General features: G+C 44.5%; 1 protein-coding gene across 4 annotated transcripts in view; it reads right to left on the bottom strand.

The window, feature by feature from the left end:
• The window catches only part of SHANK3 (SH3 and multiple ankyrin repeat domains 3), a 1,690,229-nt gene that overhangs the window by 1,209,116 nt on the left and 456,659 nt on the right, over positions 1–24,454 (bottom strand). For all 4 annotated transcript variants that reach the window (XM_029615063.1, XM_029615061.1, XM_029615060.1 and 1 more), the window contains exons 4-5: positions 24,138–24,341; positions 14,080–14,151 (exon numbers count right to left, since the gene is read on the bottom strand). In XM_029615063.1, the coding sequence (XP_029470923.1) occupies positions 14,080–14,151; positions 24,138–24,341 (276 nt within the window). The remainder of the gene's footprint in view (positions 1–14,079; positions 14,152–24,137; positions 24,342–24,454) is intronic.

Below are 24,454 nucleotides of genomic sequence, written 5' to 3'. Positions count from 1 at the left end.
ACAGGGAGAGGGTTAACAAGGGCAGGAGATGATATAAATGATTTCTTTGCTTCGGTGTTTACTGAAGAGGATGTTGGGGAGATACCCGTTCCAGAGAAGGTTTTCATGGGTAATGATCAGATGGACTGAACCAAATCACGGTGAACCTAGAAGATGTGGTAGGCCTGATTGACAAACTGAAGAGTAGTAAATCACCTGGACCGGATGGAATACACCCCAGGGTTCTGAAGGAACTCAAAAATGAAATTTCAGATCTATTAGTAAAAATTTGTAACCTATCATTAAAATCATCCATTGTACATGAAGACTGGAGGGTGGCTAATGTAACCCCAATATTTAAAAAGGGCTCCAGGGGCAATCCAGGAAACTACAGACCAGTTAGCCTGACTTCAATGCCAGGAAAAATAGTGGAAAGTGTTCTAAAGATCAAAAACAGAGAACATATAGAAAGACATGGTTTAATGGAACAAAGTCAGCATGGCTTTACCCAAGGCAAGTCTTGCCTCACAAATCTGCTTCACATTTTTTAAGGGGTTAATGAACATGTAGATAAAGGTGAACCGGTAGATGTAGAGTATTTGGATTTTCAGAAGGCATTTGACAAAGTTCCTCATGAAAGGCTTCTAGGAAAAGTAAAAAGTCATGGGATAGGTGGCGATGTCCTTTCATGGTTTACAAATTGGTTAAAAGACAGGAAACAGAGAGTAGGATTAATTGGACAATTTTCTCAGTGAAGAGGGGTGGGCAGTGGAGTGCTTCAGGGATCTGTACTGGGACCTGTGCTTTTCAATATATTTATAAATGATCTGGAAAGGAATACGACGAGTGAGGTAATCAAATTTGCAGATGATACAAAATTATTCAGAGTAGTTAAATCATAAGTGGATTGTGATAAATTGCAGGAAGACCTTGTGAGACTGGAAAATTGGGCATCCAAATGGCAGATGAAATTTAATGTGGATAAGTGCAAGATAATGCACATAGGAAAAATAACCCATGATTAGTTACCCAATGTTAGGTTCCATATTAGAAACTACCACCCAGGAAAGAGATCTAGGATCATACATTGAAATTGTCAGTTCAGTGTGCTGTGGCAGCCAAAAGGCAAACAGAATATTAAGAATTAATAGAAAGGGAATGGTGAATAAAACGGAAAATGTCATAATGCCTCTGTATCACTTCATGGTGAGACTGCACCTTGAATACTGTGTACAATTCTGGTTGCCGCATCTCAAAAAAGATATAGTTGCGATGGAGAAGGTACAGAGAAGGGCGACAAAAATGATAAAGGGGATGGAACAGCTCCCCTGGTAGGAAAGACTAAAGCGGTTAGGACTGTTCAGCTTGGAGAAGAGATGGCTGAGGGGGGATGTGAGAGAGGTCTTTAAAATCATGAGAGGTCTAGAATGGGTAAATGTGAATCGGTTATTTACTCTTTCGTATATTGGAAGGACAAGGGGGCCCTCCATGAAGTTAGCATGTAGCACACTTAAAATTAATCGGAGAAAGTTCTTTTTCACTCAATGCACAATTAAACTCTGGAATTTGTTGCCATAGGATGTGCTTAGTGCAGTTAGTGTAGCTGGGTTTAAAAAAGGTTTGGATAAGTTCTTGGAGGAGAAGTTCATTACCTACTATTAATCAAGTTGACTAGCATCAGTAGCATGGGATTGACTTAGTTTTTGGGTACTTGCCAGGTTCTTATAGCCTGGATTGGCCACTGTTGGAAACAGGATGCTGGGCTTGATGGACCCTTGGTCTGACCCAGTATGGCATGTTCTTATGTTCTCATAACAAATACTACAAAATGCGTCAGCAAGGCTCTTGTTAGGATCCAGGAAATTCGATCACACCCTCGCTGATTTCAGTATACTGACTGCCAGTACAATCCTGAATCTATTTCAAAGTATTAACGCTAATATTCAAAATCATTCATTCTAGTAACACCGGTATGACAGGTATGACATTACAACCATACTCACCACAGAGAACACTAAGATCCCAAAATAAAGGACTAATAATCACTAACCGGGGTGATATGTATATTATACAGGAACCCCGGTATATAAAAACCAAAAATAAATAAATAAATAATGGCTGTTCAAACAATTTGAAGCACACACCTGATGCAGGTAAGAGATCGTGTGTTTTCCATTGCGGGCCCAAAACTTTGGAATCCTCTACCTGAAATGCTACATTTGTTACCAGATAGAAAGTGATTTAAATGTGAACTAAAAACATGGCTTTACAAAAATGCATACAACGTTACTTAAAACATCAGAATGTAGAGATCTACAATAACAAGAAGGACAAGATATACTAATTGATGCCTGAGAAACAAACTAACAAGAGATTGTAAGAATCTAAATTCAACATACAGAATATGTGAAATTTATTCTATTTTATTTTAGTTTTTGTAGTTCATGTCTTATGACCTTGATCTTAAATTAATACATATTTGAACAATTCAACTGATAGTTGTTAATGCCTGTTTATCAGTTCTTCCTATGTATCCGTTGTTATTCACTGATTTATAACTATGAATTTCATTATTGTAATCCGTTGTGATCTTTACTTGGAATGACGCTATATAAAATGTATAAATAAATAAATAAATAAAAAATATGCATGCTAGCCTGCATTACAGACCTAACGCAAAATGATAAATGATCCTGTTAAAAGGATAACTTATCCGGCTAAGTGTGAATATCACTCCTTAGCCTGATAAGTTATCCGGCTAAGTAGTTTCACCCCATTACGCCCATAAGTTATCCAGCTAAAATCTTAGATAAGTGACTTATCCTTCTAAGTAGCAGCTACTGAACATGGCCAGGTATTCAGTGGCCTCTACTTAGCTGGAAAAGTCTTATTCGGCTAAGTAGCTTTTGAAGAGATGACTAAGGGGGGATATGATCGAAGTCTACAAAATCATGAAAGGACTTGAACAAGTTAATGTAAATTGGTTATTTAATCTCTCAGATAATAGAAGGACCAGAGGGCACTCCATAAAGTTAGCAAGTGGCTCATTTAACACAAATCGAAGAAAATTCTTTTTCACTCAGCACAAAGTTAAGCTCTGGAATTCATTATCAGAGGATGTGGTTACAGTAGTTAGTGTAACTAGGTTTAAAAAAGGTTTGGATAAGTTCCTAGAGGATAAATCCATAAACTGCTATGATGGTAATTAATAAGCAATAGTAGCTTGTAAACTGTCTAATGTTTGGGTACTTGCCAGGATCTTGTGACTTGGTTTGGCCTCTGCTGGAAACAGGATACTGGGCTTGATGGACCCTTGGTCTGATCCAGTATGGCATATCTTATGTTCTTATGTTATTTATTTATTTATTTATTTAAAGGCTTTTATATACTGGAGTTCATGTACTCGTACATACCGCTTCGGTTTACATAGAACCAAAAATTGGAAGTTGGAAAATTACATCAAACAAGTGGGTATAAAATAAAGCAAAATTGCTTACCTTGTAATAGGTGTTATCCCAGGACAGCAGGATGTAGTCCTCACATACGGGTGACGTCATTCACGGAGCCCTTAAGCGGGAAAAACTTCTGGCAAGTTTCTAGAAGCTTTTAACTGGCTGCCTGAGGCTACTGAGCATGCCCGGCATGCCATGATATTCCCTGCCACAGGGGTCTCACTTCAGTCTTGTATGTAGCAATAAGCGATAGCAAAATTAAATTAATAAAGTCAGAGGCCCAACTCCGCGGGGTGGCGGGTGGGTTCCGTGAGGACTACATCCTGCTGTCCTGGGATAACACCTATTACAAGGTAAGCAATTTTGCTTTATCCCAGGACAAGCAGGATGCTAGTCCTCACATATGGGTGATTAGCAAGCTAGAGGCTGAGTCATTGTCCATGCAGGTAGCAGTGATGCTTTGTTGAGGAAATGAAGCAGCCGAAGATCACAGCAGGTTGGTTGTAGAAGGAGTTGGGTTTAAACTGGAAACAAGTTCTTTAAGACAGATTGTCCATAGGCTGAATCTTGTCGTCCTTCTTTGTCCAAACAGTAATGAGCTGCAAAGGTGTGAAGAGAACTCCATGTTGCTGCTTTACAAATGTCGATGATTGGCACTGAACGAAAGTGTGTTACTGAGGTTGACATTGCTCTTACTGAATGAGCCTTTACTCGCCCTTGGAGAGGAAGGCCTGCTTTTTCATAGCAAAACTGTATGCAATCTGCTAACCAATTGGATAGAGTATGTTTACCCACTGCTTTACCTGGCTTATTTGGGTCATAAGAGACAAAAAGCTGATTGGATTTTCTGAGGGACGTAGTGCGATTCAAATAAAAAGACAATGCACGTTTACAGTCCAAAGTGTGTAGAGCTCTTTCGCCTTGGTGAGAGTGAGGCCTTGGAAAGAATGTGGGTAGAACTATTGTTTGGTTTAAGTGGAATTCCGTAACTACCTTAGGAAGGAATTTTGGGTGTGTTCGGAGAACCACTCTGTCATGGAGAAACTTTGTATAAGGTTCATACGTGACAAGTGCTTGTAACTCACTAACCCTTCTAGCTGATGTAATGGCTATGAGGAAAATAGTTTTCCATGTTAGAAATTTCAGTTCACAGGAATCTATGGGTTTGAAAGGGGAACGCATTAATCCTGTTAAAACCAGATTCAGGTCCCATTGCGTGACTGGAGGCCGAATTGGTGGTTTAAGGTGAGTTAGACCTCTCATGAATCTACTGACGAGAGGTTGAGTGGATATAGGTGCATCTCCTATCTTGTGATGATAAGCTGAGATTGCGCTCAAATGAACTCTGATTGACGATGTTTGCAGACCAGAGTCTGAGAGATAGTACAAATAATCTAGAAGAGAAGTTGTGGGGCAAGTGAAAGGATCAATATTGTTTTGCTTGCACCAGACAGTAAACCGTTTCCATTTGAAAGAGTAATTCCTTCGTGTGGAAGGTTTGCGTGAAGCTATAAGCATTTGAGAAACATTAGTTGAAAGATTAAGTGATTGTAGAATTAAGCTTTCAACATCCATGCTGTCAGGGATAGGGATTGAAGGTTGGGATGGCGCAACCGACCCTGATCTTGAGTGATGAGATTGGGAGTTACTCCCAGGCGTATTGGATCCCTGACTGACAGGTCTAGCAGTGTGGGAAACCATACTTGTCGAGGCCAATATGGGGCTATGAGTATCATGGACCCCTTGTCCTGTTGTAGCTTCACCAACGTCTTGGTGATAAGCGGTATTGGAGGATATGCATATAGTAGACCTGAGTTCCAAGGGCGAGCAAAGGCGTCCTTGGCTGGTTGGTTCCTCTGTTTGTGCTGAGAACAGAAGTCGTCCACCTTGTGGTTCAGATGCGACGCAAAGAGGTCTGTTGTTGGTTGTCCCCAAGGTTGGAATATCTTGGTCGCTATTGAGGGATTCAGAGACCATTCGTATGGTTGGAACTGGCGACTGAGTCGGTCTGCTAGTACATTTTGAATCCCTGCTAGGTAAGTGGCCTGTAGGAACATTGAGTGGTTCAAGGCCCAGTCCCAAATTTGTGCCGCTTCCTGACAAAGGAGATACGAGCCCGTACCTCCCTGTTTGTTGATGTACCACATGGCTACAGTATTGTCTGTCTGGATTAGCACAGTCTTGTGTGAAAGGCAGTCTTTGAACGCATGTAGCGCATAACGTATAGCTCGAAGTTCCAGAAAATTGATTTGATATGTGGCTTCGAGTTTTGTCCAAGTTCCTTGAGTTCGAAGAGAGTTTACATGAGCTCCCCATCCCAAGGTGGAGGCATCTGTAGTTAATGTTATCTGAGGGATCGGTTTTTGGAAGGGTAGGCCTTTGCGCAAATTGTCCTTGCTTGTCCACCATTGTAGCGAAGAGCGTAGTTGGTGGGTTACTTGGATTGGATAATGCAGTGGTTGAATGGCTTGGATCCACTGTGATCGAAGAGTCCATTGGGTGAGTCTCATGGCAAGTCTTGCCATAGGAGTGACGTGAACTGTTGAAGCCATGTGGCCTAGTAAAATAAGAAACTGATGAGCTGTCACTTGTGGTTGTATGGATATGGAGTACGCCAACTGGGACAGTGTTTGTGCACGGTCTTCTGGAAGAAAAGCTTGTGCAAGGTTTGTGTTTAATTCTGCTCCTATGTATTGGAGTAGATGAGACGGGTGCAGGTGGGATTTTTGATAATTGATGAGAAATCCCAGTTTGTGAAGTAACTGTAATGTGTAATGTAGAGAAGTTAGCACTCCTTGTTGTGACTGACTTTTTATTAGCCAATCGTCGAGATAAGGAAAAACATGAACACCTTGCTTGTGCAAATGTCCTGCTATCACTGCTAGGCATTTGGTGAATACTCTGGGAGCTGAGGCTAGGCCGAATAGCAAGACTCTGTATTGGAAATGTTGATGTCCTACCGTAAATCGGAGGTACTTGCGATGAGGGGGGAATATTGGAATGTGAGTGTATGCATCTTGAAGATCCAGAGAACAAAGCCAATCCCCTTTTTGTATTAGTGGAAGCATGGTGCCTAGGGACACCATTCTGAATTTTTCTTTTCTTAGAAATTTGTTGAGATTTCTGAGATCTAGAATGGGTCGTAAGCCTCCGGTTTTCTTTGGAATGAGGAAATACCGGGAATAGAATCCTCTTCCCTTCTGATTGGGTGGTACGTGTTCCACCGCTCTTGATTTCAGAAGAGCAGATAATTCTGTTTGCAATTGAGGAATATGTTCTAGATGGGAGTTTTGTGGTGGAAACTCCCGAGGGAGAGATGTGAAGTCTAGGCGGTAGCCTTGGTGAACAATGGACAGGACCCATTGATCTGTTGTAATGTTTGTCCATTCTTTGTAAAATTGGGAAATTCTGCCTCCAACTGGCAATTCGGGATAAGGATTGGGTAGTTGGCTCTGCACTCTGGGATGATTTTCAAAACCCCGAGGTGGAAGCTGTTTGAGGCGGAGGCTGTGGCCTTGTAGACCGCTGCTGTCTTTGTTGTGGACGTTGTTGAGTCCTTGGAGGTCGTGATCTAGAGGCCTGAGAATAATACCTCCTTGGTCGGTAGAATGGACGCTTAGTGTCCCTACGTGGTGGTCTGCGGGTTGGATGAGTTGTAGTGTCATGTGACAAAGTGGAGAGTTGCTTCAAGGTTTCTGAGTGTTCTCGAAGCTGTGCCACAGCATCTTGCACCTTTGTGCCAAACAAATTATCTCCTTGGCACGGTAGGTCCACTAGTTTGTCCTGGACTTCAGGATGTAAATCTGAAGCCTTTAGCCAGGCCCATCTTCGTGCGCTGATGCCAGATGCCGCAGTTCTTGATGAGGTTTCGAAAGCATCATAAGCTGCCCTTACCTCGTGCTTTCCAGCATCTAGGCCTTTCTGTACAATTTGTTGTGCTGCCTCTTGTTGTTGCTGAGGCAGGGATGGTAGAAATTCTTCTATCTGTTTCCAGAGATTTCTCTGGTGCTGCGTCATATAAAGCTGATATGCAGCAATCTTTGAGTTCAGCATAGCTCCCTGGTAAATTTTTCTCCCCATGAGGTCTAAAAACCTGCTATCCTTCCCTGGAGGGATTGAAGCATGTGTTCTGGATCTGCGTGACTTCTTTTGAGCAGATTCTACAACTAGGGAGTTATGAGGGAGTTGAGGTTTTTCAAAACCTGGGGCTGCTTGGACCAGATACGTAGAGTCTACTCTCCTGTTTACTCCAGGGGTTGTGCAAGGGTGCTCCTATATTCTTTGCTGAAGTTGTAGAAGTACTTCATGCACTGGGATGGCCAAATTATGTTTTGGAGGATCTACAAATTGTAGTATTTCCAACGTCTGTTGTCGTTCATCTTTTTCAGCCTGGAGTTGAAATGGGATGGACTCGGACATTTCCTGAATGAAAGAGGAAAAAGACAGGTCCTCTGGTGGTGACTGCTTTTTAGCTTGAGGTGGAGTATTCTCAGATAAAAAATCCTCTGAGGAATGCTCTGATTGTGTGTCTGACCATGTGTCTGATGTATGTTGGTAATGATGAGGTTCCAGTCTTTTAGATAGGGAAATCCCTGATGGTCCCTGTAAGGGATCCTGAACATCTGGTGAACCGTCACTGCCTTCACCTTCCATTTCTTCTTCCTCAGGATCTGTAGGTAAGGATGCTAAAAGGTCTTGATACCTTTTAGTGAGTATTGCATGTAATCTTCTCTCAGAAGAGGCTTCTGGAACTGGCATGGAAGTATGTTTATATTTTCCTGATGCCTTTTTTGTTGAAGTAATTCTTCCTTTTAGAGGTGCTCTAGTTGGAGCTAGAGTGTATTGAGGCATCGATTGGGAAGTAGCTGGAATCGATGAAGTAAGGAATGTAAACATGGAGATGGGAACCATTGATGAAATGGGTCTAGAAGCCATTGTGGTCATCGAGGTTTGTGAGATTATCGATGTCATCGATGGTTCTGGCATCGGGAATGGTACTGTCATCGCAGAGGTAGAGTATGGCATCGAGGAAGTCACTGCGTATATCGGCGATGATGAGGTCGCCGGTATCGGCTGAGTAGCCGGCATCGCTGTTGAAAACCTCGGCAAGTCTGCTGGCATTGACAGGGCTGTTTCCATAGGCACTGTAGCCGGTATCGGCATCGACATCGATGTCGGCATCGACTCGGTGGTCGGCATCGACTGGACAGTCGGCATCGACCCGGTGGTCGGCATCGACACAGAGGTCGGCATCGGCGATGACGCCGGTATTTTCTCCTTCAGGGCATCGGTGACTATCTGCTTAATCAATGTGGTTAAGTCTGTAACCGATGTCGATGGCATCGATTCCTGTCCGGATGTTACGGAGGTCGATGAAATTTTTTGTTTTTTTGGTACCGGTTCCTCCGGTGGAGGTAATGGAGGAATTGAACGGTGTCATCGGTGCTTATGTTTTGGACGAGTATCTGATACCGACCTTGTCGATGACGCGGAGGGTGTTGGAGAGGAGGCATCCCCGGAACCCTCCGGAATCCTTTTCTTTATTAAGATCTTTTTTGTTATGCCAACCGGTGAGGATTTTGTGGAAGTCGTCGGCGATGGCATTGTCTGAATTTGAAAAATTTGAGCCATCTTCTCGTGACAAAGTTTCCTACCTTTCACCGTCATTTCTTGGCATTGAGTGCAAGCCGCGATGTCATGGTCTCCACCAAGACAGCGAACGCACTCGACATGCGGGTCCGTTATCGACATAGTCCAGTTGCAGGCCGGGCACTTTTTGAAGCCCGAAGTCTTTTCAGTCGACATCCGTCGATGAATACGGTGTTTCTCTTGGCGAAAAACGTATGGTTTTTGTCACCAGCCGGTGACAAATCGAGTGAGACCCGTAAAGGGCAAATATTGTTATAAAACTTTTGTAGTTGTGAGGTAACTCACAGGGCTCCTATGAACCGCGATGCAGTCAGCAGCGCGGAAAAAAGAAGACTGAAGTGAGACCCCTGTGGCAGGGAATTTCATGGCATGCCGGGCATGCTCAGTAGCCTCAGGCAGCCAGTTAAAAGCTTCTAGAAACTTGCCAGAAGTTTTTCCCGCTTAAGGGCTCCGTGAATGACGTCACCCATATGTGAGGACTAGCATCCTGCTTGTCCTGGGATAACAAGGTTAACTTCGTAGGAACTCAGAGCTTAAGGTAAAGGAGAGAACAGGAACAAGACAAAGTTGTTATAGATCAATGTAAATAGCTAAACAATAAGTATAAATGCTTATAGATTACAGTCTACAAATCTAAGGATTGCATCTTCAAAAGGTTAAAATCTGCAAAAAACTAAGGTTTACATCTTCAGGATTTGTAGTCTTCAAGACTAAGGTTACAACAGACTTAAAAAGGTATGGGTGTAGCAAGCTGTACATTTAATGGTTGGGCAAAAGCGATAAAGAGATAAGGTTGGGGATCTAATACAAAGAAATATGGTTAATAGTTGCAGCATCAGACATCTGGTTAAAGTGATTATGGAATGCATAAATGAGACTAGTCCTGGGACATGGCTCTGAGCGCAGAACTTTAAGTGTAGGCTTTTGTGAAGAGCCAGGTTTTGAGTTTCTTTTTGAATGTTCGAGTACAGGTTTCAAGACGAATGTCCGTGGGAAGGGACATTCGTCTTGTTATATTGAATATCAACTTCACAGTAACTCATGCAGACAAACTGGCAACATAAGATTTGCCCAATTGTCCTTGTTCCAGTGAGATGCTTCCAATTGTGTTTGGTTCATGGTCTTACCAAGCCCCATTCCATGAAAATGTGGATTAGAGACTTGGCTCCTGATGTTGTGGACATCATTGAAATCAGATAACTGCTCTCTGATTGGCTGTTGCCTCACACAAGATTCATCCTTGGTTCTAATCTTGACTCTGTCATTGATTTCCTGTATGACCATGGGCAAGACATTTTCTCTCAGTGCTATTAATAGAAGATATTACAGTATGCACACCAAGAAAGGATAGGACACACGTTTTACTGAGGTGAAGGAGATGCCTAGTATAAGAGGGACTATGCATTATGTATCTCTGTGCAGCACTACACACATCTGGTATGTGCTATACAAATGATGGCAATAATAATAAGAGAGGTTCGAAAACCAAGTAACTACACATCAGTCAACTTGACTTCCATTCCAGGGAAGTTATTGCAGGCAATTAATGAAGAGATGGTTATACATCATGCAAGTCAGGAGAGAATTAGCAACAAGAAGTGAAAGACCCTGTTAATTCAGCTTCATCAGATTCTTTAACAATGTGAGCAGATTCTAAGATACAGGAAACAAGACAGATCTAATTTATTTGGACTTTTGCTAAGGCCTTTGATGCAGTACTGTATGAAAATCCATAAAGAAAATAAAGACTGGGCTTCAGTTTTAATTTTGGCTCTGCCCCTTACTATGTGTGACACCTTAAACAAGCCTCTGCCTTAATTCTAATTCCATTTCTTCGTATGACAGTGGAGTCATTCAACAAGTATAAAAAGTGTAATACCTGCTTTAAGAAAGTAATTGTGTCTTTGGGGAAGCACATTCAGGCCGATTCAGTAAAAGTCGCGGGAGAGCGGGTGAGTGCCTAGTATAAGAGGGACTATGCATTATGTAAAAAAAAAAAAAAATTTAAATCGGCCAGCGGCCCGCAGGTCGGAAGACGGACGCTCAATTTAGCGGGTGAGTACCCGCTCTCCTGGCGCACGCACAGGCCACTTTCCTGTGCGCGCAATTCAGGGGGGAAGAACATGCAAATTAGGACCCGCGGTAAAAAGAGGCGCTAGGGACACTAGCGCGTCACTAGTGCTTCCTTTTTGACAGGAGCGGCGGAGGTCAGTGGGTTTGAGAGCCGATGCTCAATTTTTCCTGCGTCGGTTCTCAAGCCCACTGACAGCTACAGGTTCGGAAAACGGACGCCAGCTAAATTGAGCATCCGTCTTCCGACCTGCGGGCCGCCGGCCGATTTAAATTTTGTTTTTTTTTTTAATTTTGGGGCCTCCGACTTAATATCGCTATGATATTAAGTCGGAGGGTGTACAGAAAAGCATTTTTTTCTGCTTTTTTGTACACTTCCCCGGTGCTGGCCAAAATTAATGCCAGCCTTTGGCTGGTGTTAATTTCTGAAAGTAAAATGTGCGGCTTGGCTGCACATTTCACTTTCTGTATCAAGCGGGAATAACTAATAGGGCCATCAACATGATTTGCATGTTGTGGGTGCTATTAGTTTCGGGGGGGGGGGGGGGGGGGGTTGGACGCGCATTTTCGACTCGCTATTACCCCTTACTGTATAAGGGGTAAATCTAGCGCATCGAAAGCGCGCATCACCATTACCTTATGCCCAATTATAGCATCACCATTACCTTATGCCCAACTATAGCCAAAATGCAACTATCTTATCTAACTTTAAGAACAACAAATTTTCACTCATAAATGTGCACGCCCTTCACTCTTCCCCTGCTGAAATGCTCATCCATATCTTTATGTCCTCTTGACTGAAATATTGCAAATCTTGACTCTGTAGCATCTCCATATCCCAACTCACTTGATTTTATTATCTCACATTCAGGCTTCAACCAAAAACACAGTCTCTCTTTCAGGATCCCAGCACATTGTTCGTTTGGTCTTTATAATCCTCCCTAATTCTATCTTTGCATATCACTCCAATCACATAATTCACTACTCTTCCTCTCACTCTCAGTCCAACCCACAGTCTTCTCACTATAGGTAAAATAATTTTTTTCCTCCCTTGCTCATAAAATCCAGATCAGGATTCCCCCCACCACCCCCACCACCCCCCACACACTTCTTCCAGCCAGCTTTGTTTTCACATCTCGGGTAATGACTCATGTTTTCTCCCTTGATTTTTCTGCTTTTCATCATCAGATTTCACAATCTCTGCATTGTCTGATACTGCAGCTCTCAGTCACCCTACCGCAGGATCCCCTCATTATTTTCACCCTTTCCTGATATGAAATGCATCATTTACCATTCTGTAAAACATTCCAGGATACATCTATATGAAAGACAACACATAGAATAGAACTGAATTGTATAATACATTGGGCTTTTTTTTTCTTTTTTGCTTTCTCTTCTTTTGATACAGTTCAGTTGTCAGAAATATGTTATATGGCTCTTTTCCTGCACATATATTACTGTAGTATTTTAATTGTATCTGTTTTGGAGCCCCATTTGTATTAATGATATCATATATACCCAAATTATTATTATGCCATCTTGTTTGTGAGAGAGGTTAATTTGAGAGTTGAAAGACTGGCCTTCCATGTGTAGAATGGATAAGCCCTATAACACTGCAAGGGAGAACATGTGTTTTACAAATGATCCCTTCCTCTGTTTACTTCAGCCCCTCTACACCTACCATTAGTTTCAAGGACAGGGGGCCTGCTCACTGTAGCTGTTGTATTTTTCCTTTTTCGATGTCTTTTTAATGTCTGACTATACAATCCTCCTCCTGATTTTTCACTCTATATTCCTTCCCAACAGTTTCTTTTAATCTTGGTGGGGGGATGGGGAGGATGTCATCAGATGCCTCTGTCTCAGAATCCCTCCAATAACAATCTCAAATATACAGAGAACAAAGCATAACTGGGGGAGGATGGGGGTGGGGGCTACAATCCTGAATTTTGAAGAATTGGACTCCAGCCTGGTAGAAGCACTGCATTCCTCACTGAAAAGCTCAGAACAAACCTCATGGTGAGCGGAAATAAGGGAGGGGGGGAGAAGAATAAGAAAGGCAAGGAAGACAAGGAGGTAGAAAAGAAAATGGTAAAGGGAGGAGAGTTCAGCAGTTTATGAATCAGAGAGAATTATATCCGTTTTAACAACTCTGGCTTTCTAGTTGTCTATCAAATACCACTAGGAAGAATGCCACCCTCTACCTACACACAAAAGTGAGCCTCCAACCAGCACTAATAGCATTTCCTGCCACATATTCTTCAGCAGTGAAGCTCCAACTAGTACCCATGCTGTCTCCCCTACTACACACCCCAGTACTAGCATAACCTCCTCCCTTATCTCCCCTCTCTATATGTGGTCACACCAGCAGTACAATTTATTTATTTTTTTTATTTAACAGTTTTTTATACCGACCTTCATAGTAAATTACCATATCGGATCGGTTTACAATTTAACAAAGGGAAAAACTAGAGTAACAAATTCACGTAAACGAAAGATAACAATAAGTAGGAATAAGTCAAATAAGTCAAAGTTACAATCAACAGGGGGAGAGAACTTGGAAGCTTGCAACCAGCTGGAAAGAAGATAGGCCGGTAAAAGAAATTTTACCATAGAGTGTACAAGTTAAAAACTTAAGGACGGTGCTTTAACCTGAATGTCTCAGAGTCCATTTATTTTTTCTTTGAGAAACGGAGTGCCAGACCGGGTAGGAATATTTCAATATTAACACCAGCTACCCCCTTTTGCACTCCCTCATGCCTCATATAAGCTCAGTTGTAGCTTTCCGAAAACTCATCAGAGTCCATCACAGCCCCTTTTGTCTCACTGAGCCCTGTCACAACCCAGCTTCATCAAACCGTTCACCCCTATGTAATCTAGTTGCAGCCCTTCTTGCCTCGTTAACAAATCTATATAAAAGTGACCTACTCACCTTAGTGTGAAGTTTTGCATACTGCTTGTCATCTAGCAGATTCTGGGTGTATACCCGCCTCTTGTATCGAAACTGCAGAGCAAAGAGAAACATAGGGATGTAAAAGAACAATGGAGACCCATAAAAGTATTAGGTTCTGTTATTCGCAGAATCTGTCCTGAGCTGGCAGACCTCATCAGACAGAACCAGGAGACAGTGCTCAATCCTTTACTAGTATATCTAACTAAAGCAAGGAAGTTGTCCCACACCTGCACTGCCGGTAGGCAAATTGAGCTCCGTCCCTCTCTCTCCCTGTACTCTCCAGCTGTGCTACACTCTACAGCTCTGACCCCCTCTCTCTGTATTGTCTATTAATCCACAGTCTACTATCACATACGAAAATTGAGCTTCACCCCTCTCTCTGGCTATAGTCTCCAGCTCTGCCTCTCTCTCTCTTTCTGAATTGTCCAATCCCCTCTCTCCCACCACACTGTACACCTGAGCTCAGCCTGAATGCTCTCTACCGCACATCTCAATTACACATTTCTTACACTTCATAGTATTTCTCTGTCCTTGAATGGGCTTTTACTACTAGTTCTCTATGAGGGTAACTTTCAGAACTGTTCACATACAACCATTTACGCATGTATATGTGCACATGCAAAGGTGCTATTGTATTTTATAATCAGCGCGGAAAGGTTATAAAATATGAGTATATATGCACATGCAAATGCTCACATATATATAAACCATGAGCCACGCAAGTTTGGATTTATCCAGCTAATTAATGGAATATAGCTGGATTACTCGAAAAAGTGCTACTCAGGTGGACAAGTAGAGCTTTTCAGATTTATCCAGCTATGTAGGTCTGCTGCTATTTAGCTGGATAAATCAGAATATATCTGGATAAGTGCCGTTACTTATCTGAATAAGTTCAAAATTGTCCATCTAAGTAGCGTGAAAGCTGCTACTTAGCCCAATAACAGGTCGATACTGTAAGACCGCGGGAGAGCGGACGAACGCCGGCTCTCCCGGCACGCGCACCGGCCCTTCGCCGGTGCAGGCGATTCAGTATTTAAATGAGGTGACGCGGGAAAAACGGGGAAAAGGAGGCGCTAGGGACACTAGCGCGTCCCTAGCGCCTCCTTTTTGTCAGGAGCGGCGGCTGTCAGCGGGTTTGACAGCCGACGCTCAATTTTGCCGGCGTCGGTTCTCGAGCCCGCTGACAGCCACGGGCTCGGAAACCGGACGCCGGCAAAATTGAGCGTCCGGTTTTTGGCCCGACAGCCGCGGGCCGAATTCAAATTTTTATTTTTTATTTTTTTTACTTTTTTTTACTTTTGGGGACCTCCGACTTAATATCGCTATGATATTAAGTCGGAGGGTGCACAGAAAAGCAGTTTTTACTGCTTTTCTGTGCACTTTCCTGGCGCCGGAAGAAATTAGCGCCGACCTTTGGGTCGGCGCTAATTTCTTAGAGTAAAATGTGCGGCTTGGCTGCACATTTTACTTACTGGATCCCGCGCGCATACCTAATAGGGCCATCAACATGCATTTGCATGTTGAGGGCGCTATTAGGTGCCGCGGGTGGGCCGCGTGTTTTCCTCCCCTTACTGAATAAGGGGTAAGGGAAAACACGCGTCCAGAGCAGGCTGACAGTACGCTCCGACGGAGCACACTTTACTGTATCGACCTGTCTGTTAGAAATTAGTTGGATAACTGTGCACAACTCATATACCCACGTATTTGTACTTCTAATTTTACAAGGACACACGTGTACATTTTTATCTTATTAATTTGATACATCTACCCCCCTAAGTCAGCTTTTACATGTGTAAATTGGGGTATTTTATAACATGAGCACCATTTAGTCTGCCAGTTTGCCCAGTCCAGCTGTAGCTCGTGAAGACCTTCCAGGCATTTCAATCTTAAATCTACTAATTGCACTCAGACCCCCTACCCAGTCATTTAACATAAGAACATAAGAAACTGCCATACTGGGTTAGTCCAAGGGTCCATCAAGCCCAGCATCCAGTTTCCAACAGTAGCCAATCCAGGCTACAAGTACCTGGCAAATACCAAAACACTAAGTAGATCTCATGCTACTGATGCCAGTAATAGCAGTGGATATTCTCTAAGACAACTTAATTAATAGCAGTTAATGGAAGTCCATGAACTTATCCAAACCTTTTTTAAACCCAGCTACACTAACTGCACTAACCACATCCTCTGGCAAAAAATTCCAGAGCTAAATTGTGCGTTGAGTGAAAAAGAATTTTCTCCAATTAGTTTTAAATGTGCTACTTGCTAACTTCATGGAGTTTCCCTTAGTCCTTCTATTATCCAAAAGAGTAACCCTTTCACATTTACCCATTCTAGACCTCTCATGATTTTAAAGACCTCTATCATATCCCCCCTCAGCCGTCTCTTTAACGAGTTTTACAATCACTTACACAAGATATTGAGCAGAAGTAAATATACGCAAGTAAAAGACGTTCGCACTTCACTTTGACAGGTTTTAAAATTGCAACTTATTTGAGTAAATGTTAGCCCACTGCAGAATACCCCTGGCATGTCCCTTTCTTATACACACAAAATTACTCATGAACCCTGATTTATATGTAGAAGTTGCAGTTTTGAATATAGCACAAATTCATGTACATGCTATTAGCATGTGCTAATTTTTACACATGCAAGTGCTAATTTTTACACACGCAACATTTGAAAATTCACCTGTATATGTTGTACGTGTGTGACTATGCTACAAGCTTCCTGTACACTATCTCTTCCATTATATGAGTGATAGTATATTTATTTATTTTTATTTTTTATTTATTTAACACTTTTCTATACCGACCTTCATGGTAGGGACCATATCAGGTCGGTTTACATCAAAAAGGGGGAACTGTAACGAAACCGTAGGTAACAGGAAGAACAAAGTTACATTCAACAAGGGAGGTAAAACTTGGAAGCAAAGATTGCTGGAAAGAAAAAGACTAAGGAACGAAGTGCTTAGGATAATGATAACAACTGTTTTAAGAGTCAGGGTAGGCTCTTATATCGAGCTTGGGGATAGTAAGAGGATCCATTGTTCATGATGGCTTTTTTGCACTCTTACCTCTATTTATATTGATTTATATTGCACTCTTTATTTATTTATATTGCACTCTATTTATATTATATATCATATATTATATATTATTATATATTATATATTATATATTATTTATTTATATTGCACTCTATTTATATTGATTTATATTGCACTCTTACCTCTAGTTATGCTACTAGTAGGGATGTGCAGCAGGGATGGATTCGTCCCATTCGGTATTCGTATTCGTTGGGACCCAAATCCGTTGCATCCATTCTCGGGGGACCCCGATCCGTTCATTAGTTACATATGTATTAATTTCCAAAAAATACCCCATCCCAACCCTTTAAGTTTAATTAACTACAACCCCCCACCCTCCTGACCCCCCCAAGACTTGCCAAAAGTCCCTGGTGGTCCAGCGGAGGTCCTGGAGCGATCTCCTGCACTCGGGCCATCGGCTGCCGATATTCAAAATGGCGCCAATAGTCTTTGCCCTTTCTATGTCACAGGGGCTACTTGTGCCATTGGTCAGCCCCCTGTCACATGGTAGGAGCACAAGATGGCACCGGCCGTCCATTGCTCCCACCATGTGACAGGGGCCGACCAATGGCACCGGTAGCCCCTGTGACATAGTAAGGGCAAAGGCTATCGGCGCCATTTTGAATACCGGCAGCCGATAGCCTGAGTGCAGGAGATCGCTCCAGGGCCCCGCTGGACCACCAGGGACTTTTGGCAAGTCTTGGGGGAGTCAGGAGGGTGGGGGTTTATTCGTTAGTGATATGTTGTATTTGTGGGGGTTCGCCATACATTTTTATTTTATTTTATTTTATTTTTTTTAATTTAAGAATATTTTTATACCGAGGTATACCTAGCTGCCTTCACTCCGGTTTACATATATAACAACCTATTACATTTAACAGTAACTGAACCAGAAAAACTACTTATTACAATCGACAGCAAAATTTATAACAGGGTATATCTGTGATTAAACCATGTAAATGGGGTGAACAAGTCTGGGTAAAGATCAATAAGTTTTTTCGAATAATCTAGCTTAAAACTTCTGAGTCATAGTCTTAGGAGTGGCATTGCATACCCGAAACAGGTTATGTATTAGACATGTTATTTGATATTAACCAATACCATCCTTGAATGTTTGACTGACTACAATGAATATGGCATATATGTTGCGGATTGCCAATACGTTGCAAATGAATGAACACCCCTAGCTACTAGTGTTAGAAGGCTGGGTAAGTGGGAATGACACAGTTACTTCTGAGAATGGAATTGGCACGGTATGGTACAGGTGTAGTACCATCTTAATGGTACAGGTGTGGATAGGCACATGGATATGTATTGCATACTTGCATCTAGTTATAACACTGGTGTGAAAGGGGTGGGTGAAAATGTACGTTGCAAACTTAACTCCACGTGACAGGTGGATGGGTGAGTTGGTATATCTTATACACTTACTTCTAGGTAAACTACTGGTATTACAACATGGGTGTAGTGTGTTCCTTACTAGTAGCTATGGCACGAGTTTGACAGGGTGGATAGGTGTTGTCTTTCTCTAGGTATGGTAGTAATGTGACAGGAATGAATGTCACATGCTCATTTCCAGGTATTGTTGCGAGTCACGGAGGGGCGGTCGATTGTCAAGGGGGATTGTGAGCCCTTGGACCACAGGACGGCTCAGGGAGGAGCCCCAAGACGCACACTATGGGAGGTGAGAGAGTACTAGCACGGGCAGAGCAGGAACAAGGCTGGACTGAAGACAAAGCGAAGAACGACAGGCTTGCCTTCCACTGGATTTACACGCACCAATAAGACCTAGCAATGCAATGTTGGTCTTGAGAGTAGCTCTCCGGCCACTCGATAGCCCTTCCAGACCTGCCGCTAGGGAAAGACGAGTGTGTGAGGCCAGATGGAGACTAATGGCAGGAACAAGAAGATTCAGACGTAGACTCAGGATTTTCAGAAGACTCGGACGTAGACTCAGGTTACTCAAAGGACTCAGACAAGACTCAAGATACTCGGAGGACTCAGACAAGGATTCAGGTTACTCAAAAGACTCAGACAAGGATTCAGGTTACTCAGAAGTCTCAGACAAGGATTCAGGTTGCTTGGAGGTTTCAAGCAAGGGTTCAGCATTCAGGAGAAAGTACTGTGTGAGTGCTGCATCGCAGCGTACCCTACAAAGCTGCCCATTGCTGGTCGCAGAACACGCCGAAGGCGAAGCAGACTCAAGACGAAGCAGTGGAACTTTGAAGCCAGGACATGATGAAGATTCAGGAGAGCCCTGCACCGGGGCGCGCCCTACACAGCCGCCAGTGGCTGGTCGCGGACCACGCTGAAGCGGAGCAGGTTCTGGCATAGACTTAGACATGGACGGACACAGGCTCAAGGAACTCCAAAGACCAGGACAGGATTCAATACTTAGGATTCAAGACTCAGGATTCAGAAGCTAGGCATTAAAAACAGGAGTCTTCCGAAGGCTTGCGCTGCAGACGAGAAGGTAGGCCACGAGGCGCCCTACACAGCCCCCCATGGTCTGGTCATGGACCATGACGGTGGCACACCAGGAAAGGTGGACAGACAAGGAACCTGGGAACTGGACGAAGAGCTGAAGATGAGACGGAGGGAGTCAGGACAGGAAAATAGGACATCAGGAAAGTCAGGACAAGTGGACATCAGGATATTTGGAACATCAAGATGACTGGAACATTAGGACGACTGGACAACTGTATCATCAGGAACAAGGAACAAGCGACAAAGGAGCTCTGACTAGGGACGAGACCAGGAACATCAAGATGAAGAATACCAGGAACACGAAGAACATGGAACAAAGATGCATCAAGGCACAGGAAGACCACGGAGGACCTGGACCAGAAGGAAGACCACAGACACTGTGAAGACCAGATCCAAATGCCCTGAGGGAAAGAAGCAGAGCCCTTTTATAGGGTTGATCCAGGCGAAGACTGATGATGTCATCTGTTGGGGCCACAGGGCTTTTCCCGCCACTGGCCCTTTATATACAGAAGAAGAGGCACGCGCCCGCGCCTAGAGGAAGCCAGGAGGCAGAGGACTGCAGCGGCATCCATGCCACATGGGAGGCCAGGCAGACAGTGGCATCAGTGGCAGCACCCCTGTCGCGAAGAGGAGAACAGGCAGTGGCAGCGGTGCTAGAGCTGTGAAGATACACGCTGGCAGCGGCTCCTCCTGCTGCATAGGGTGGTGTCGGAACCAGGATGGCATAGGCTGCTTCAAGGGAGTCCTGCAGCGTTGGTCCAGTGGTAGGTGAGTGGAGGGCCTGTCCGCAGGATGAGGCCCATGGGCAGGAGTATAACAGCATTCCCTCCTCAAAGCCCCTCCTTCAGCCTCTTCTCAATGGATGAAGGCAAGAATGCATAAATTTATACCAGCTGGGGAACTTGGGGGTCTACACACAAGATCTTCAATGCTTGGGAGGAGCTGAAGTGAAGACAAAGCGACATACGGAAGACATGACGTAGACACAAAAAACTTAGGAGAAGGGCATGATCCAGGTTGAACGGGAGGCACAAATGAATAGTAGCATCTTGGAGTAAAATCCGGTTCTTGGTTCTAATTAGTCAGAACAGAAGTGGAAAGCACATAAGCATCATCTTCATGGTGGTAGCAATGGTGAAGACAGATTAGGCATCATGCTGGATTCTTTAAATGCGAGGATGGTACACCAGGAGAACTTGTAAGTACCACATGCTCTTGGGTAGGCAGTGGTACCAGGAGCATCAGGTAGAACTAGGAAATCCAACGAACATTGCACCAAAGATGGAAGGCTGATCATGGAGGCATGGATATTCCTTTCAATGATGGTTGGCACATGGCTGAGGAAGGCAAGAGGAAGGAAGCTCAGGGTTATTACTTCCAGGCTTTGCAAGGCCAGATGGTAAGAAAAGTCCCTTTAACTCATTCAAGGAGAAGATTATTTCTCAGGAAAATCCATATGTTAACACAGGCTTCCAATGGTGGTGAAGCTACTCTCAAGAGGAGCTTGGTAGTCAATTGATGTCACGGTGATACTTTATGCAAGGGATGAATTCGTTGTAAGGGATTTCCCAGATGGCTGTATAAATGTAGTTTCACTCAGGATTGAAACAGCTGGGCCGTTTCAAGGTAGCAGTTAATGTTGGATCTGAGGTGGACCCTTGGGCTGAGGTGGGGTTGACGCAACCCGTAGGCAAGGACCTATAGGTCCCCACCATCAGCAGGTGGAGTGGGCTGAAGCTAGAGGCTGCTGGAGCTTCACCTATACCAGCCTTTGGGTGCCGGGGCCAGCAGGACTTAGGTCAGCTAGAGGTGAGTAGCTGTGCAGCCCAGAGACAGGATTCAGGTTACTCAAAAGACTCAGACAAGGATTCAAGTTGCTTGGAGGTTTCAGGCAAGGGTTCAGGATTCAGGAGAAAGTACTGGGTGAGTGCTGCATCATGGTGCGCCCTACACAGCTGCCCATGGCTGGTTGTGGACCACGACGAAGGTGAAGCAGACTCGAGACGAAGCAGTGGAACTTTGAAGCCAGGACATGAAGATTAAGGAGAGGCCTGCACCGGGGCGCGCCCTATACAGCTGCCAGTGGCTGGTCGCGGACCACGCTGAAGCGGAGCAGGTTCTGGCAGAGTCTTAGGCATGGACGGGCGCAGGCACAAGGAACTCTGAAGACTAGGACAGGATTCAAGACTCAGGATTCAAGTCGGAGGATTCAGAAGCTAGGCATTAAAAACAGGAGTCTTCTGAAGGCTTGCGCTGCAGACGAGAAGGTGGGCCTTGTGCCATGAGGCACCCTACATAGCCCACCATGGGCTGGTCCCGGACCACGACGGTGGCACACCAGGAAAGGTGGACAGACAAGGAACCTGGGAACTGGAAGAAGAGCTCAAGATGAGACGGACGGAGTCAGGACAGGAACATTGGACATCAGGATCATCAGGACAACTAGACATCAGGACATCTGGAACATCAGAATGACTGGAACATCAGGACGACTGGACAACTGTAACATCAGGAACAAGGAACAAGCGACGAAGAAGCTCCGACCAGGGGCAAGACTTGGAACATCAAGATGAAGAATACCAGGAACATGAAGAACATGGAACGAAGATCCATCAAGGAACAGGAAGACCACGGAGGACCTGGACCGGAAGGAAGACCACAGACACTGTGAAGACCAGATCTGAAGGCCCTGAGGGAAAGAAGCAGAGCCCTTTTATATGGCTGATCCAGGCGAAGACTGATGATGTCATCCGTTGGGGCTGAGAGGCTTTTCCCACCGCTGGCCCTTTAAATACAGAAGAGGCACATGCCTGTGCTTAGAGGAAGCTGAGAGGCAGAGGACTGCAGCAGGTCCATGCCACGTGGGAGGCCAGGCAGACAGCGGCGACGGCGGCACCCCTGGCGCGAAGAGGAGAACAGGCAGCAGCAGTGGCGCTAGGGCCACAAAGATACGTGCCGGCAGCGGCTCATCCTGCCGCACAGGGCGGCATCAGACCAAACGGAGGTGGCAGCGGCGAGCTAGGATGGCATAGGCGGCCTCAAGGGAGTCCTGCGGTTTCGGGCCGGTGGTCGGTGAGTCCACAGGATGAGGTCCGCGAGCATGAGCATAACAGGTATGACATTGGTGTGATATAGATGAGAAGGTGAGTGCTTATATATTAGGGATGTGAATCGTGTGCCCGATCGTGTTCAGCTGGAGGGAGAACAAAATCTGATCGGTAGAGATGTGAATCGGAATCTGTTCCGATTCCGATTCACATCGCTAATTTTTTTTTAGTGAGGCCCGAGCAGATTAAAAAAAACCCACCCCGACCCTTTAAAATTGACCCCTTAGCTTCCCCCACCCTCCCGAACCCCCCCAAAACCTTTTACATGTACCTGGTGGTCTAGCAGGGGAGGGGGGGGGGGTCCGGGAGCCATCCCCTGCACTCATACCCTCCGTGCCGGTATCAAATGGCGCCGATAGCCTCTGACCTACTATGTCACAGGGGCTACCGGTGCCATTGGTCAGCCCCTGTCACATGGCCATCGGCGCCATCTTATGCTCCTACCATGTGACAGGGGCTGACCAATGACACCGGTAGCCCCTGGGGCCGACCGTCGGTCCCTGTGACATAGTGAGGGCAAAGGCGATCGGCGCCATTTTGAAACCAGTTCAGCACCGAGGGTATGAGTGCAGGGGATGGATCTTGGACCCCCTGCTAGACCACCAGGTACATGTAAAAGGTTTTGGGGGGTGGAGGAAGCAAAGGGGTCATTTGTAAAGGGTTGGGGTGGGTTTTTTTTATCGAGCCATCGGCGCCATTTTTATTAATGGCAGCTGACGGCCCGAGAGCGGGAGATCGCTCCCGGGACTCCCAGTAGATCACCAGGTATTTCTAAAAGGTTTTGGGGGGATTCGGGAGGATGGGGGAAGGTAAGAGATTCATTTTAAAGGGTCGGGGTGAGTTTAGGAGGAGTTTTGGTGTGCCGGTTTTTCCGCCCTCCCCCAAAATAACTCCCCTTAGTGGACACTAATCCCATTAACGATTTTTCACGATAAATCAGGGGAATTTCTATTGTTTCATGCACTCTAACGATTTTTGACGATTTAAAAAATATCTGACGATTTTTTTAAATCGTCAAAAAACGATAAACATCCCTAGTATATATTGCATGTTTCTGTCTAAGTGTACCACTGGATTGATATGGCAAGAAGGTTAATCCATACTGGATACTTGTCTCTATATATGCCACTGATGGGGTAGGTTTGATGGGGTAGATGGGTGACTGGATGCTGCATGCTCATGTATAAGTTTAAATGGTGTGACAGGAAGTGAGAGGGAAAGTGTTGCCAAGTGCCAACTATCTTTATGTATGATGTTGGTCTGACAGTGATGGATGGGTGAGTGTGCATTCTATGTTTAACTCTAGGTATGACACTACTGTACAGTTATAAAAAGAGTGTGTGTAATATTCTTACCTCTAGGTATGGCACTGGTGTTACAGAAGTGGGTGGGTACTCCCTCAGTAGTCGTTCCTCATCCAAAAACTTGCCTGCTCGGCCATTAAAAGCTGGCTGGAAGAGCCCATAATTCAGAACATCTTTCAGGCTGTGGTTTAATGTGCAGAGAATGCGCTGCTTGGAGACCCAGACAGGGGCATCAGGATTTAACCTCAGACACTTCTGTACAGAAAAGAAATAGGAAGAGGGTAACAACAGCTGTAGATGAGCCCAAAGATGAGTCACAGTACATATTAGAAACCTGCAGGGTTAGAGAGCAATAGGTACCTGGCCAT

The sequence above is a fragment of the Rhinatrema bivittatum genome, chromosome 9 (assembly GCF_901001135.1).
Source record: "Rhinatrema bivittatum chromosome 9, aRhiBiv1.1, whole genome shotgun sequence".
Classification (NCBI taxonomy): Eukaryota; Metazoa; Chordata; class Amphibia; order Gymnophiona; family Rhinatrematidae; genus Rhinatrema; species Rhinatrema bivittatum.
The sequence above is the reverse complement of the archived record's forward strand: the minus strand, read 5'-3'. Positions and strand labels throughout refer to the sequence as shown.